This window comes from Macaca fascicularis, chromosome 1 (genome assembly GCF_037993035.2).
Source record: "Macaca fascicularis isolate 582-1 chromosome 1, T2T-MFA8v1.1".
Classification (NCBI taxonomy): domain Eukaryota; kingdom Metazoa; phylum Chordata; class Mammalia; order Primates; family Cercopithecidae; genus Macaca; species Macaca fascicularis.
Genome location: NC_088375.1, coordinates 39,143,822 through 39,160,235, shown reverse-complemented (window position 1 = coordinate 39,160,235; position 16,414 = coordinate 39,143,822). Strand labels below are relative to the sequence as shown.

General features: G+C 42.6%; 1 protein-coding gene across 10 annotated transcripts in view; it reads right to left on the bottom strand.

Annotated features, from left to right (window-relative positions):
* The window catches only part of CACNA1E (calcium voltage-gated channel subunit alpha1 E), a 497,363-nt gene that overhangs the window by 150,543 nt on the left and 330,406 nt on the right, over positions 1-16,414 (bottom strand). For all 10 annotated transcript variants that reach the window (XM_065534002.2, XM_065534247.2, XM_065534152.2 and 7 more), the window contains one exon: positions 6,207-6,310. In XM_065534002.2, coding sequence (XP_065390074.1) covers positions 6,207-6,310 — 104 coding nt within the window. The remainder of the gene's footprint in view (positions 1-6,206; positions 6,311-16,414) is intronic.

Here is a 16,414-nt window from a genome sequence, read left to right as displayed (position 1 = left end):
AGAGTTATGGAGGGTGCACACTGGAGTCATAGGTACTAGCTGGCTGGAGACAGTAACTTCTAGCAGTGCTTAGGCACAAAGAATGCCAACAAACACTCATTGAATGAGTAAATATAGAAGAAATCTCTTACGTCTTAAGACTCTCCACTCAAAATAAACATTATTAAAGTTCTTACTTCTTTACGATGTCTTCAGTTTTTCCCTCATATCCATCTCACAAATTACCACCACAGGCTCTTAGTAGCACGTAGTTGGATTACTATGGTTGTTTCCTGCTTAATCCTACTGAATCTGGTCTCTCTCCATGCCAATCCTTCCCCCACGGATGTTAGATGAATATTCTTATATATGCCTTTCATCCTACACTTTTGTGTGTGTGCAATATTTTTACTTTAAAATTTAATTTCTATTTTTTCAAAGTAACACATGTAGAACTTAAAAAGTCAAATAATTTTGAAAGACTTCTAATGCAAAACTGGCAGCCCTCTGCTTTACCTCTCCTAACCCCTGAATCTCACTCCCCAAAGGCAACTACTTTCAACTCTTTTACCTGTTTCTTCTGGTATTCATTTCCAAATTTCTAAATATTATACTTAAACACTGAAATGTCTTTATCTTTCCATTTTAGATATTCCCTAAATACTTCCTTACTGTGGAACCTAAGATTTCAGTCTTTGACATCTCCTTTCCCTCCCCATATTCAGCCTCCTCCATCCACTTAAGGCAATCACAGCACCATAAGGGGCTATCTCAAACTTCGGCATCAGCAACATAAATTTGGTTGACAATTGAGCTGAATAGAGGACCTACCTACTATGCTTATATTTCTTACTGGTAACAATTTCATATTTCATGGAATTAAATGCTGTTTTTTTGTGTATGTGTGTGTACACAAATACATAACATACATATTCACACAGTCATGTATCACTTAACAAAAGGCATACATTCTGAGAAATGCATTGCTAGGCAATTTTGTTGTTGTGCCAACACCAGAATGTGTACTTACACAGACCTAGATGGTGTAGCCTACTGCACATCTAGTCTATATGCTGTAACCTATTGCTCCTAGCCTGTAAACCTATAGAGCATATTACTACGCTAAATACTGTGGGCAATTATAACACAACATGAAGTATTTGTACACCTAAATACATCTAAACACAGAAAAGGGATAGTAAAAATATGGTATAAAAGATTAAAAAAAAAAAAAAGGTACACCATATAGGGCACTTACCATGAATGGAGCTTACAGGAAGTTGCTCTGGGTGAGTCAGAAAGTGAGTGGTGAGTGAATGTGAAGGCCTAGGACATTACTGTACAGCACTGTAGACTTTATCAACACTGGACACTTAAGCTACACTAAATTTATTAAAAACATTTTTCTTTCAATCAATCAATCTTCACAGACTCTAACTTTACCTTATGAACTTAAAAAAATTTAACTTAGACTCTTTGGCAATAATGCTTAGCTTAAAACAGACATTGCACAGCTGTACAAATATATTTTCTATCCTTACATCCTTATTCTATAAGCTTTTTTTTGATTTTTTCTTTTTTACTTTTTAAAATCTTTTGTTAAAAGCTAAGACACACACACACACACATTAGCCTAGGCCTGCAGAGAGTCAGGACCATCAATATCACTGTCTTCCACCTCCATATCTTGTCCCACTGGAAGGTCTTCAGGAGCAATAACACACAGGGAGCGTCATCTCCTATGATGACAATGCCTTCCTCTGGAATACCTCCTGAAGGACCTGCCTGATACTGTTTTACAGATAACTTTTTTTTAAGTAAGTAGGAATCAATTGTAAAATAACAATTAAACGTAAATACACAAATCAGTAACATAGTCATTTACTGTCGAGTACTATATACTGTACATAATTGTATGTGTTCTACTATTATATGATTGACAATTCAGGTTTTATTTACACCAGCATCACCACAACCATGTGAATAATGCATTGCACTATGATGTTAAGATGACTATGATGTCACTAAGCCACAGGAATTTTTCAGCTCCACTAAATCTTATGGGACCACTGTTGCATATACATCAGCCATTGACTGAAATGTCATTATGTGGCACATGACTGTATATAGATTCAGCAAAACCATAAGCTCTTTTGAATATAATAACACACATTGGGGAATACATTAGTTTTATTTTTTTCTTACAGATAGCATTTTTAGAGGCCTCTGTCACCCTACTCAAATCTGTGCTTGATAATCTCTAGGCTTCTGTCATCCTAGACTTCCCTTCATCACCCTGGGAATCAATCTCCTCCTTCTCTCCTCCATTGAATCCCTTGTTTCCATGAGTATCACATTCTTCTCTTTCTTCAATTATTTCCTTATTTTTAGTGACTCACATTCACCAGTAACTTTTTCAAAATGGATATCTAAAAATATTGTGATTCCATCCTAAAAAACCATTTTTATTTGAGCTAGGTATAGAATTCTATCTTGGAAATTATTTTCCTTATGAAAGTTTTAGGAACTTCTCTATTTGTTACTAACTTTCAGTGTTGCCATTGAGAAGCCCAAAGCTATCCTGATTCCTATTTCTTTGTAGATAAATTCCACCTCCTTCCTAATTACCAGGCACTTTCAGAATATTTTTTAATCTGATGTTCTGAAATTTCATGACGATTCACCTTGGTGTGCTTGCTTTCCATTAGTCATGCTGAGTTTTCAGTGTGCACTTCATTATTAATTAAACTCATTTGTTCCCTTTTACCTCCATACCCACCTTCTATCTCCCTGCTATAAAAATTATCATTAAAGTAAAATAAAAATTTTAAAAATTACAATATATTCAAAATGTGCCTTTGATTTGAATGTATTTTCACAAACTGTATGTTTTGTGTGCATGTAGTTTTATGTAAATGGTATCATATCACAGTGATTCTTTCTTGTTTTCACTAAAATCTATGTTCTTAAGATACCTTATGTTTCATGTGTACACAGTATTTGTTGCTCTGTGCTACATAGGATGCCACAGTACACACTGCTACATACTACGCCATGGTATACACCAAATGTTTTACCTATATAATCTCCCAGTTATAGACATCCAAGTTGCCTCCAACTCCCCACAACCATGAAATATGCTGGAAAGAACATCCTTGCATCTGTCTCAACACATCTTTTAAACTGGCAATGTGAGTCTTTTGGTTCTGGGAACATTTCTTGTATTTTTGTTAATTTTTTCCTTTCCATTTCTCTGTTCTTGTTATAGAACTCCTATTATAGTTAAAAATTGGATCAATCCTGTTTTGTTGTTCTATTTTCTAGGTAATTTCACCAATTTTATATTCCAAACATTTATTATCTTTATAGTTTTATTGCATTCTTATATTTTTACATTATTTCATTTTTATATTTAATGTAAATTTACTTCGTAAAATGAATGTACACTTTACATTAATTTCCAAGAGCCCTTAACCTCTAAATGTCTTTTTTTAATTTGTTGGTCTGTTATTCCATAAATGAAATGGTTTCTCTTCTATCTCTAATCGTAAATACAACTTTTAAAATTGTCTTCTACTCTGCATTGTTCATATTCCCTCAATTTCCTTTTTTTATTCATGATTTTGTTTTTTATTCTTTCATGTTGGGCATTTTCCTCAAATGCTGATGATCTCTAGATGTGTGTTCATATTTAAGAGCATGGCACAAAAGCTCATTGGCAACTCTGTATGTAAGCTTGCAGCTTGTGGAATGGTGAGTGTAATGGGATGACTGGAAGCCCCCCAAAAGATCTGTTCACATCCTAAGTCTTGGAACATGTGAATGTTACTTTATTTGGAAAAATAATGTTTGTAGATTATTAAATTAAGGATGTTCAGATAAGAGATCATCCTGGCTTATCAAAATGACCCTAAATCCAATGACAAGTGGCCTTAGAAGAGCAAAGTGGAGGGAAACTGCACAGACATTGAACAAGAGGCAATATGATCACAGAGGCAGAGACTACAGTGATGTGGCTATAAGCCAAGGAATGCCTGGGGCTGCCAGAAGCTAGAAGAGGAAGAAAATCAATTCTCCTTTAGAGCCCTTGGAGGGAGCACAGCTGTATTCATCCATTTTCATGCTGCTAATAAAGACATACGGAAGCCTGAGAAATTTATAAAAGAAAGATGTTTCATGGACTCACAGTTCCACATGGTTGGGGACACCTCACAATCATGGCAGAAGGTGAAAGGCACATCTCACTTGGCAGCAGACAAGAGAAGAGAGCTTGTGCAGGGAAACTCCCTTTTATAAAATCATCAGGTCTTGTGACACTTAATCACGAGAACAGCACGGGAAAGACCCACCCGCATGATTCAATTACCTCCCACCGGGTCCCTCACAACACCTGGGAATTGTGGGAGCTACAATTCAAGGTGAGATTTGGGTGGGGACACAGCCAAACTATATCAATGGCCCTGCCAGATTTTGGACCTCTACCCTTCAGAACTATAAGAGAATAAAGTTTCTCTCACAGTTTTAAGCTGCAGAGCTACAGTAATTAGTTGAAAGCAGCCACAGGTAATTAATATAACGAGCCTCACCAAAGATGATGAGATGGGAACCTGTTTCTCTGGTCTCCCCCAAATATCAGTATAAATTTGTCCCTTCTCTTCAGACAGTTTCCCAAGAGAGGAATCCTCTCAGCTCCTACCAGATTGCTATGTTTTTAAGAGTCAAGCAGGAGAAGTGGGCTGGACTATGCCCATTCAGTTTGTAGACTTTCATTTTAGCCCTTCTGTTTTCAGTACAACATATCAACACTACCCTCAGGTGTACCTGATGGTACAATTCCAGGCTTCTCTGATTCCAGATCTACAGAGATTAAGTCTCCTAACTTTTGCTAGGGTGGGGGTTGGGTGAAGCAGATATCTGTCAGCATTGCCTGGAGGTTATAGTGGGGTAGGGCAAGGAGTCTAATGTTCCTTACAAGGACTTTGCATCAATCCTCTTGTTTTTAGCACCATGCCTACCCCAGCTCTCAGACCTACCTGGTGTCTCCAATTCCTGAGCGTTTCTAGGGCTCTGAAGGATAATCAGTTTGCTTTTATACTGGTATTCCCTAAACAATTAAACTTCAGCTTTCCTACCGCTGTCAGTTGCCAATTTTTTCCTATGTTCAAAAATGTTGTTGACATCTCTCATCTCTTGTCATTCCTCTTGTTCCCTTTGTCCTAGTGCCCTTCTTAAAATTTATTTTCTGCATTAGTGGAGTTTCAAGAAATGACCAACTTAGTTCAATCTGCCATGTTTAAACACAAGTACCACCTTATAAATTTTCATTTGAAGAACATATGCCACTCTGACAAAAAATTAAGTTCAGTTTTGCTCAGAAAAATAAAAGAATCTCTAAAATATATCTCCATCTTGGCTATCCTAAGATGTTACATTATAATTTCTTCACACTCCATGACAAGTCCCATTTTTTCATCTTTGCTTACGGTGTAATGTTCCCCTTCCTGAAATGTTGACTCCCATATAGTCTGTGTAATCCTACTACATATTTCATAACCCAAGCAAAATCCCAATCCTTCATGAAACTATCCCTGATGACTTCAGACTACATAGATTTGTTCTTTCCTCAAAACAAATGATTATATCTTGTATAAGTCAGTAAAAGAACTCCTATTCTCCATTTCATGTGTTTGTATCATCTTCTTAGCAAAACATGTTTCTTAAGGAGAGGAACCACACCTTATACTTTGTGTGCTCCTGGCAATGCTTACCATGGTATTGGACACCAAATAGTTGCAGATTTGTACAAAATTCAAGCCACAAATATGAGAGCTGATGCCCAATACACTACAGAGTAAGAAACTTTTGAGGGAAAGCCTGTGTCTAATTCAACTTTATTTCCCTAACAACCAGCACAATGTTTGACATAGGTCTCTGACTGCTGAGTTACTGAATGAAAGCGTGGATGAATAAATGAACTCTCACTAGATATTGTGTTCAGTGTTGTGCCTGAGGTCAAGACTTTTTAATTCCTGAAAATAATCAAGATTATTAGAACGACAGTTCACTACTGTATTCCCAGCATCTAGAAAGCATTTGGCACAGAAGAACTGCTCGGTAAGTGTCTTCTAAATGAAGGTTAAATGAATGAATCTGCCATGAGTCAGGAGGTATTAGTTTACAGTTAGCAGTCAGCAAATGAGTTAAGAAGAGAGAAACATCTGGCTCACCCGGAAAGCACTCCCAGGACTAGGTTGAGAACAAAGAAGGATCCAATGATGATGAGGGGGATGAAGTACAGCCAATTCCAGGTGGCTCCTAAGGCATCATTGGTCTGAAAGAAAGAAAAATGGTTCCTTAAATACTTAAAGCCATCTTCCATAAGTAAAGCTAACATTCCTGCAGCTTCACAGAGAGTGATGTAACAAGCGCAATGCAATACAGTTAAATATTGCCTTACTCCATTCCCAATTTGGCATTACTATGAGTTAGCTCACAATCTCCCATGTACATAATGAAGAACATAGCATCAGCCTCACCATAATATACTGAGTTGGAATATTCTCACACCCTTGCTTAGCACATGGGAAGACAATACAGAAAGGTCAGATACTTTCCCAAGGTCATGCAAACAACCACTGGTTTTACAGCATTTGGTAATGTGGGTTCTAAGCCTCTGCACACAAAATTGGGCAAATTCTCAAAAAGACAAAGGCAGGTTGTGTCCAATCTATTCCACGGATGCTAGCAAAGGCCTTGACAGGATTATTTGGAAGAAATGTTAGGGTCCTCTGCGTCTTGCTCAGCCCTTGACCTGGACCCAGCTTGCTTTCTTCCATCACAGTACAATAGTACAGAGCTGGCCCAGGCCTGGCCCCAGCAAGGCTCTGGCCAAAACAAGGAATAAATCTAGATTTGAAGAGTGATCACTTGCACTCTAATGTTCACACTCAGTGAATTAAAAAATGCCTGCAAATCCATATTCTGGATTCTCATATCACGAACGAGTTGCAAGACCCTTCAATGGTCAGGGATTGAGGAAGAATTATATCTTATGACTTAAACAAAAGAAAGAAGCAATTCTTAGCAGGATGTCTTATTAGAACCTTGAAATAGAGCTTGGGACCCTCTCTAAAAGCTGTACCACTGAACTAAGGGTTCTCAGTCTTCCCGTTGACTCTTCCTCCCCTGACAGCACCTCCAAGTCTTTCCAAATAGTCTTCCTGAATTGCATTTCACATATGCAGGGCTTTGAAATCCCTTCAACCCCCCACCCACTCTCTCACACACAAACTCTAAGACCCATTTGAAACTTACAACAGATATTTTATCTTTACTTCACTGGAAAAACAAGGCCAAAGTCAAATGCCATGCCTAAAACTCACAAGCTAAATTAGTAAAATTAAGACCAGAACTCAGAATTTCTATGGCAAAGTATTTCTTGTCCCTCCAATTTACCTTTTCCCCCTCTCACTACTAAATTTTGAAAACATATTTTGATTCATTGTCCTCATGTTTCCTGTGGACTTCTGTGACATTCTCTTGTTTTCTCCCAAATTATCTCCCATTCAAATATTCCAGTCTGCAGAATATAGCCTCTTACCAATCATGGCAGCTATCACTGTATAGTCGATTCATCCATTAAAAACAGTTTGACTTTTATTTTAAGTTCAGGGGTACATGTGCAGATTTGTTATATGTGACTCATGTCACAGCGGTTTGTTGTACAGATTATTTCATCACCCAGGTATTAAGCCTAGTACCCAATAGCTGCTTTTTCTTGATCCTCTTCCTTCCCCCACCCTTCATCCTCCAAAAGGCTCCAGTGTGTTGATCCCCTCCCTGTGTCCATGTGTTCTCATCATTTAGCCCCCTCTTATAAGGGAGAACATGCAGTATTTGGTCGTCTGTTCCTGTGTTGGTTTGCTAAGGATAATGGCCACCAGCTCCATCCATGTTCCTGTAAAGAACATGTTCTTATTCTTTTTAAGGCTGCGTAGTATTCCATGGTGTATATGTACTGCATTTTCTTTAACCATTCTGTCACTGGTGGGCATTTAGGTTGATTCCATGTCTTTGCTATCACAAATAGTGCTGCAATGAGCATATGCATGCATGTGTTTTTATAAGAGAATGATTTATATTCCTTTGAGTTATAAGCAAATCCAGTAATGGGATTGCTGGGTTGAATGCTAGTTCTGTTTTTAAGTATTTGAAGAATCACACCACTAAAACAGCTTCTAAGGCAATCTCCTTTCACCAAACTTGTGTGTTTTGTTTTGCCCCTACACTATTCAGAGAGAGATAATTGCAATTGAAGCAGGATAAAAGTTAAAAGTAAACAAGAAAACACTTTCTGAATGGGAAGGGACAGATGCAGACACCTGCCAATTTCAGTGTGTAAGATGGAGCTCTTTGGTTCAATCAGGTCTGGTCAATTAAATACAATCAGGGAAGATGTGGGCCAGAACTCAGAGAAAACTGTTCCTGAATATTAGCAGAAAGATGCAGAGGAACTAGATGCCAAGAGTTGTGGAGGGTTTTAACGGAGGTAGGAAGCCATTTTCTCTGAGTTTGTTAAGACATGGACCTTCCCTATGAGCTGAAAAATGAATTGCAATGATATTTGTATAGCTAGCTCTGTGTTTATTATTGATCACAAATCAGTCCTTCTGTAAGGCTGGCTAGCTCTGATGGTTCACCAGTAGAGTTCCAGATTAACAGGGTTTATTCACTCTATGGCTTAGCCAGCGGCCAAACCCCCCAGCACCGCAACATTCCTTGGCAAGAAAAACTGAGTCTATATCCAGCACCCAGCACCAGCACTACAGCATTCCCCCAGCTTCTGTGACAGAGTGGCAGTTCTCACAAGCTCCTTTCATGTAAGACTTGCACTCTATTTTCCCCAGCAACTCTTCCTTCAGGAACACGGGACAGCCATGCTAAGTACTCCAATCAAGATCCTGGCCCCACGAGAACCTTCACAACCCAGGCCTCTACTGTGGATAGGACTTTGTTGCCAATAAACATTAGCAGGTATCAGCAATAGCAATGATGAAATTGTGACTTTTAAGATATTTTTGTTCTTAAATAATTGAGCTACAGTTTGAGGGTGGCTCAGAGCAATTTCACACGGGTGACTACTTGCAAGGGATGCTGTAAAGAGGATGTCCAAAATTACATTGTTCTCATTGCTAGAGATCTGTAAGAAGTTAATGTATTTTGTGGAAAAGGGGCTTCTGTAACCAAAGACATTTGGGAAACACAGCAGATTATACTTTCTTCTGAGCCTCTGACGAGATCCACAAAAAAAGAACATTATTTACCTTGTTTACCCCATCATTTCATAGACACTTTTGATCATGGAACCCTCATTTTCAGAGAAAATCTAGTAACACATCAAGGAATATAGTCTATGAAATATAGGAACTACAATGGGTCAGAATCTGGAATGTGTTTCTCAATTCTATAAAAAACCATTGATGAGCGGTGTCTTTTGATTCAGCATTTTGTGAGTATGTTTTGGTGCTGCTTCAACCTATATTCAGGCAGAAACCTTAACTGTCTGCTCATTTCTGTATCTGGCACCTAACTAAGGGTTTGGCACACATAGATGGTCAACTAATCAAAAAATGTCCATGATTCTAATAAGAAGATTCTCCTGTTAAAAATACACTGATACAGTTCATTCTGATAGCCCCCCTCAATCTGTGGAGATTTCTCTGAATTGCCGCAAACATTATCCACTACAGTGTTGGGGCCTGCTGGATGAAAAAGGAGGAGGATGGGAACTAGAAGGAGAAAAAGAATAGCTGGGACGACACCAGCACCAGCAAGGCCCTAGGGGTTCTTGAAGATGACTGACAGCTTAAAAGATTCTTTTGGAGAAAGTAGCTTGACAGCTCCTGTAGGTTATCACATGCCTTTTAATAGGCTTGCCCCACCCTCTCCACACCTTGCTCCTCTCCCTCCTGTTTCATTCTTCCTGGCCAGGTGGCTTCCACTCCCCTTGCATGCTTGTCCATGGGTCAGTGACACACCCGGTAGGACAAAGGGACACACCTCGGCAGGACGCAGGCTAGCAAAGGAATGCGTGCTTCCCTTTTTCAAAATGGCACGGCTCTTTCTGAGGCCAGTTGGGGCTTCAATCTCCTTCTGATTCATCATTATTAAAACAAAATTGTCCAGTGTAGGAGAAACAACGACTCAAGTGTCCTTTGAGATTAAAAAAAAGCAGCAGCAACCGACAACTCGAGGCAGCAAGTACCCAGAAAGCACGTGAAGTGGGAGTCGGGGTGAAGTTGCCAGTTCAACAGTGGAGTTGTGACTGTTTTCTTTCTCGTGGTGTGCACGTTTCTGTCTCAGCAGGAGGTGCAAGAGAGGAAGGTTGCCGTGAGTGAGAGAGAGAATCACTCATTCTCTCTCTACAGCATTCCCCCAGCTTCTGTGACAGAGTGGCAGTTCTCACAAGCTCCTTTCATGTAAGACTTGCACTCTATTTTCCCCAGCAACTCTTCCTTCAGGAACACGGGACAGCCATGCTAAGTACTCCAATCAAGATCCTGGCCCCACGAGAACCTTCACAACCCAGGCCTCTACTGTGGAGCAGCTAAGGGAAACCAGGGCCCTCCCTACAAAGAATGCTGCCCAGAAAATGCTAGCCCCTCCATCCCACACCACTCATGCAACACCTACTATGAGTCAGGCATCACAGAAGAGCGCTTCTGTTTGGTCAGTGTCCTCTTACATGGGGCACTGATGCTCCTCCCATCTCCCAACACCCTCCCCACCCAGCTCTTCCCTAGACTGGCATGCTGGCTGCTTTCCATCTTCCTCACCTGCCGATCCCCTGAGTGACACACACATGCACACGTGCGCACGACGAGGGTGATGACAGACAGAAAGCAGTTCGGGGGCGGCAGCCCACCTGCACAGGAGTGTTCAGCGGGTACCAGTCCTGACATTGTGGGAATGTGTTCCTTTGGGAACCTGACTGATGGGGGTGGCGAGCTCACCCACTCCCTGTGTAAACAGGCACACATGGCAATTATCACATTAATCTCCAGGGGATTGGGGGAGATGCTACAAGGTAGGGTGGGAGGAGGATTGGAGAGAAGGATGGAGATACAGCAAGCAGGAGGAAAGGGGCCCCATGGGTCCCCTGAGCTGAGGCTATGTGAGCAGGGCCCAGCCCCCAGCCCCAGAGACAGGTCTCTAACGGGGTTCCCCAGGGCTCCATGGAAAACATTCTCCCTGTCTGTGCACCCTCTTCACAGAGCAGCTCTAACCTGGGAGGCTGAATTGCCTATGATTGAGTGGGAAGGCTGAGTGTGTTGGGGCTGGGAGTAAGGCAGATGCTGATTCCATGGTCCTTTCAGAAGCAAAGGGTCTCTGGAAGACACCTGCTCCAAAGGCTGGCAGCAGCACCTGCTGGTTAGAGCAGGGCTGGCCTAGGGAGGGTTTCCTCCACTGCGCACTGCCAGCACCTGTGGACAGACAGTTCTGTGTGATGGGGGCTGTCCTTTGTGTGCCTTAGCAACATTCCTGACCTCTACCCATTAGAGGCCACTAGTACTTCTCCAGATGCAACAATCAAAAATTGCCAAATATCCTGGGGGGCAAGATGACTTTTGATTAAGAACTGCTATACTCAAGGCTCCATCTCAAGGAGAGATCTTCGGCTTCCTTAATTATTAACCGAGCTCGGGTCAGGAGATGGTTGGAGCAGCCAACATAGGCTAGCAAAAAAGCCAGGGCATTCATCCCTCAGAAGCATCTGTCCAAAGCCTCTGCTGACCACTCCCAGGGAAAGGAAAATTCACAGAGCAGCGAGTGGGGAAGGAAAGAGGTCAAGGACTGATTCAATTGCTTCACACCTTCCCTCATAGCCACACATCCGGTCTCCTGCACCTCACAGGCCAACACACCCTCCCTTAGGCTCCCATTTCCTCCAGCACCAAGTGTGACAGCTCCTATCCCACCCCGAGGGACTTGGATTCCATGTCTTAGAGTTGAAATGCCATATTTTTTATTCAACACACTCATGGGCCACCTACTATGTGACAGATACTTTTCTATGATTTCAGGATGATGAGTAAGACAGTCTCAGTCCCAGTCCTTTGAAACTTGTGATCTAATGGGGGAGACACCCATGAAGCAAGTGCGCACACAAATGTAACTTTAACTCTGGAGTGCAGTCAGTGCTATGAAGGGAGCACAGGGCACTGGGGCAGGTGGGCCTGCATGGTCCAGGAGGTTCAGAAAAGGATGTGCTGAAGCTTTCAGGGAAAACAATCACATGGGAGTCTAAGAAACTACCTTGGCTGAGACAGCAGAAGCCAGAAAGGCAGTGAAAAGGTTAACTATGAAAAGGTTAAATATCACTGGACAACCAGCCTCCAGATAACCCTAAGGCTTTCCTCATGTCCCTTCCTAGGCACTCTATCTCCCACCCCAAATGTAACATCACCCCAACTTTTAGAACAATCACTTAGATTGGCCTAATTGGAAATCCCATCTGAACACTTCCCTGCATGTGCTAAGCCATCCACAGGAATCAGCCACCCAGGACAGCCCTCTCCCACCCTGCTCCTGCCTTCCTCCCTGTCCGGCTCTCACCAGTAAGGACATGGCAGGTTCTGTGGCACTCTCGCCCATGTCTCATCCCCCAGCTGCTATATAACTGTTGGCTGCTAATAACTCACACCAGCCTCACCCCTGTACGCTTTTCAGATGCCTTGCCCTTGCCTGAGAGACCAGCTTCACCTAGAATGTTATTCCTGCCCCTGCTGGTGATGATGGGGGGCTATAACAGATAACGACCTAATGTAGAAGTTATCAACGGCCCAGCCCTTTTGCCACTGGGTAAGACAACTGCTGTGGTGGAATTCACACTTTGGGCTGCCCATGGAACCAGGCTGAGGCTTTGCCTAGTTTTTCCCTTGACCTAATTCTGCTTCCCTCACATATCTACGGGTAACTCCTAAGAGCAGTCCTTCATTAAAACACTGCCACAAGAAGCTCAATTTCACAATCAGTTTCCAGGGAATTTGATTTAAGGCATCCTATCAGGGTTTTGATCACCATACAAAGCTGGCAACACCCCTCCCCTAAGTCACACCAGTTGGACGGTGTTTCTACCTCAAAGCCACTGTATGAGTCCTCTGACCACACCACATTTTAGGAAAAGGATACAATGTACAGCATACCCCACATGTCACTGGGCAATTAAATGCCTATAATGGGTTTCCTGCAGACTAGGAAATCCAGTCATACTCTTGGAAGAGGATGATGAGAACAAATCATCCAACTCATCATTCCATAGAAGAAACTGAGCCCCAAGGAAGCCCCAAGTTGCTTGGATCCCTGAGGATCCAAGCAACTTATCAGCAGATCTGGGGCCACAATCTAGAACCAAAATGGGTCAACTTCTTGCAAACCCTTGACTCTTCATGCCTGCTTTAGTTCCAGAACTCTTAAAAGCAATCCTACCCATACCATTACCACCTTCTAGGGAAGAACAAAAGACAGATAGGACAGACACCACTAGGATCTTGCGCCAGAAAAATGAAAGCTGTCTTCTCAGCCCCCAGGCAAGAGGCAAAGGTTGGGGAGCAGAGGAAAGAATGAGGACCTATAGCTCCAAGTGAAACATAAGCACCTGCTGCCACCCAGCCAGGAGGCTGAGCCTGCCAGGCCCAGGAGCAGGGTGTTTCACTGGAACTTGGAGCCCTGAGTATATTTAATAAACACACTAAGTCTCCCCACACAAACAATCTCTGGAGGCAGCATCTGACTTAGCCGGGGCCGTTATGAGTAAGCAAGGCTTCCCACACATTCTGGTCATTCCGAATCCTCTGGTCTTGATGCAGCCACCATCTCCCCGCTGCCCAGAGTGTCAGTGATTGTCACTGAGGATGCAGCAGTGCCGTAATCCAGAACCACATTTCACGACCTATTCTTCCCCTTCTTTTGCCAGCAGGAAAATGCAGCAGAGTGTTTGGCAAAGAGGAGTAGCACAGAAAGAAACACTCCTCCTCCCAACCTACAAGCAGCCACCCGATGCTACCCAGACCAGGGTCAGGAGCTCTGGCCAGGCAGAGCTCCTGCAAGGGCAGGCACGGCCCACCCCAGATGTGGGCAGCCCTCACCACTGGCACTGGGCAGGCAGGTACCCGTGTGTCAGTGAACACCCATCCACGCTCCTGGGAGGGCAATTCAAGAGCAAACAGCGGTGCCACATAGGACTATGAAAGCTGCTGTGGCAGAGTTTGCAAAAGTGGGCACCTCCAATATGGGCAGGGCTCAGGGTCCTATTGTGCTTAAAATCCCTCTGGTTAAATCCTAGTAATTCCAACATGGATGTCATGTGATGTTTATCCCATCCCTCCCCTCTCCTTTCCTGAACCCTGATGCAGAAGCCCAACTGGGAGATGCTGGATCCTCTTAAGAAGGTCTTCTTGTAACTGCTGGGGCTGATCTGGGTTACACAGGGTTTCAATATTCTGTTCTCTCTACTTTTCTGCATGACTGAAAATTTCTATAATAAAAGTTTTAGGGTTTTTTTCCAAAATAAAATTAGTTTATTTAAATAGTTCTGGGTCATGGGTGAATTTTAAAAGAAATCCTTTTTTAGTCAAAACAGGGAAAAATGTTAATAGTGATAACCTGTGGGGGGAGTGAGGGGGTAGAAATGAGTTATTCCTAAAATTATTTTTATACTTTGCAACTTTCATGCAATAACAAAGTGTTGTTTTGGGGTTTGAAAAAACAATGATTATTAGAAAAAATTAAAAAGAAGGCCCTCTGCAACCACAGCCCAGGGTGCTGGAGAGGCAGACGATCTGGGGGGGCCAGGACAGAGGCAGTTGACCCTGTGCTGGGCCATCCAGGCTGGGATCCTGCTTTGCTTTGGGAAAAGGCCAGTGTGTTGCTCTGACACCACCCCCACCATATGCAGATTAGCCAAAGCAGGTGAATTTGAGAGAGTTTTAAAGAGAACGTGTCCAGTGGTGATGAGCTAAAGCGCATCACCCCTTTGCCCCTTCTACAGTGCTTGCTGATAAGAGATTTGTATTCTTTAAAGAGGGGCAAGCACCAGAAAGGGCTCTGAGAACAAGAGAGGAGGTGAGTATCAGAAAAGCAAAAGAGTATAGGAGGCTTCATATATCCTCTATTGTGAATGTTTTGTGCAATGCCCATCCTATTCCAGAAAGAGCATGCTGGATAATACCAAGGTAACCTCTCTTCAACCAGTCCTTCTCTGATTCTCCACTTTGTCCTATGGTTGTCAGGGATCAATCCTTCTGGTCGCCATCATTTATTGCTTTTCCTGATGTTCCCTTCTCCCTCTCACTAACAAATCACTATTTTCCACTCAGTCTAATATAAGTACTCTAACCTACATCGTCTTACAGATTTTAGAGCTGGAAGGAACCACAGAATCTTGCACAAACCCCTCATTTTACAGAAGAACCAAGGTTCAAAAGCCAAGTGACTGCCAAAAGATACTCCACTCATTGGTTATGGAAGTAGAACCAGAATGCAGGACTTCTGACCTCCAATCCACTCTGCACAGCTCTTCTGTTCTGTCCACTCTGTTTAGCACCTAATTATACACAGCCCTGTACCCTCTCATTATTTTGTATATAAGTAGTGTTGCCTTAGGCCAGGCACAGTGGCTCACACCTGTAATCCCAGCACTTTGGGAGGCCGAAGCAGGCAGTTCACGAGGTCAGGAGTTCAAGACCAGCATGGCCAACATGGTGAAACCCCGTCTCTACTAAAAATACAAAAATTAAGCCGGATGGGTGTGCCTGCAGTCCCAGCTACTCAGGAGGCTGAGGCAGAAGAATCACTTGAACCCAGGAGATGGAGGTTGCAGTGAGCTGAGATTGCGCCACTACACTCCAGCCTGGGTGACAGAGCGAGACTCAGTCTCAAAAAAAAAAAAAAAATTGTGTTGCCTCATTATCTCATTTGAAAGCTACCTGAGATTGAAGACCACGATTGTCTCTCATGTCCTCTGAAGGTTAAGACCACTGATATCAGACCTGCAAACACTGGCATTTAATGAAGATAGGAGCAAGGATAGATATGTCATGTAAGGCTTCCTGAGACTGTACTTTCAACCAGACATGAAGTGGAAGGTGGATTCAGTTTGGCCAATCAACAGAGGAAGATATTCCAAGGAGAGAGAAAGAGGTGGGAATGCTAAGACCACAGAGGGCTGCCTTTGGTGGTAGCAAGCAAGGCAAGGTAAGGCCTGAAGGATCAGATCATGGAGGACCCTGAATGGTGGCATAAATTGTTTGGTTTTGCTCAGTCCCTGTGAACTCTTCCTTCTGTCTTCTCTCTCCTGTCCCCTTACTCCACCATTACAAGTCCTCTCATACTTGAAAACACTGTTAAGCCACCGTAAGGTTTCCCCTAAACATGT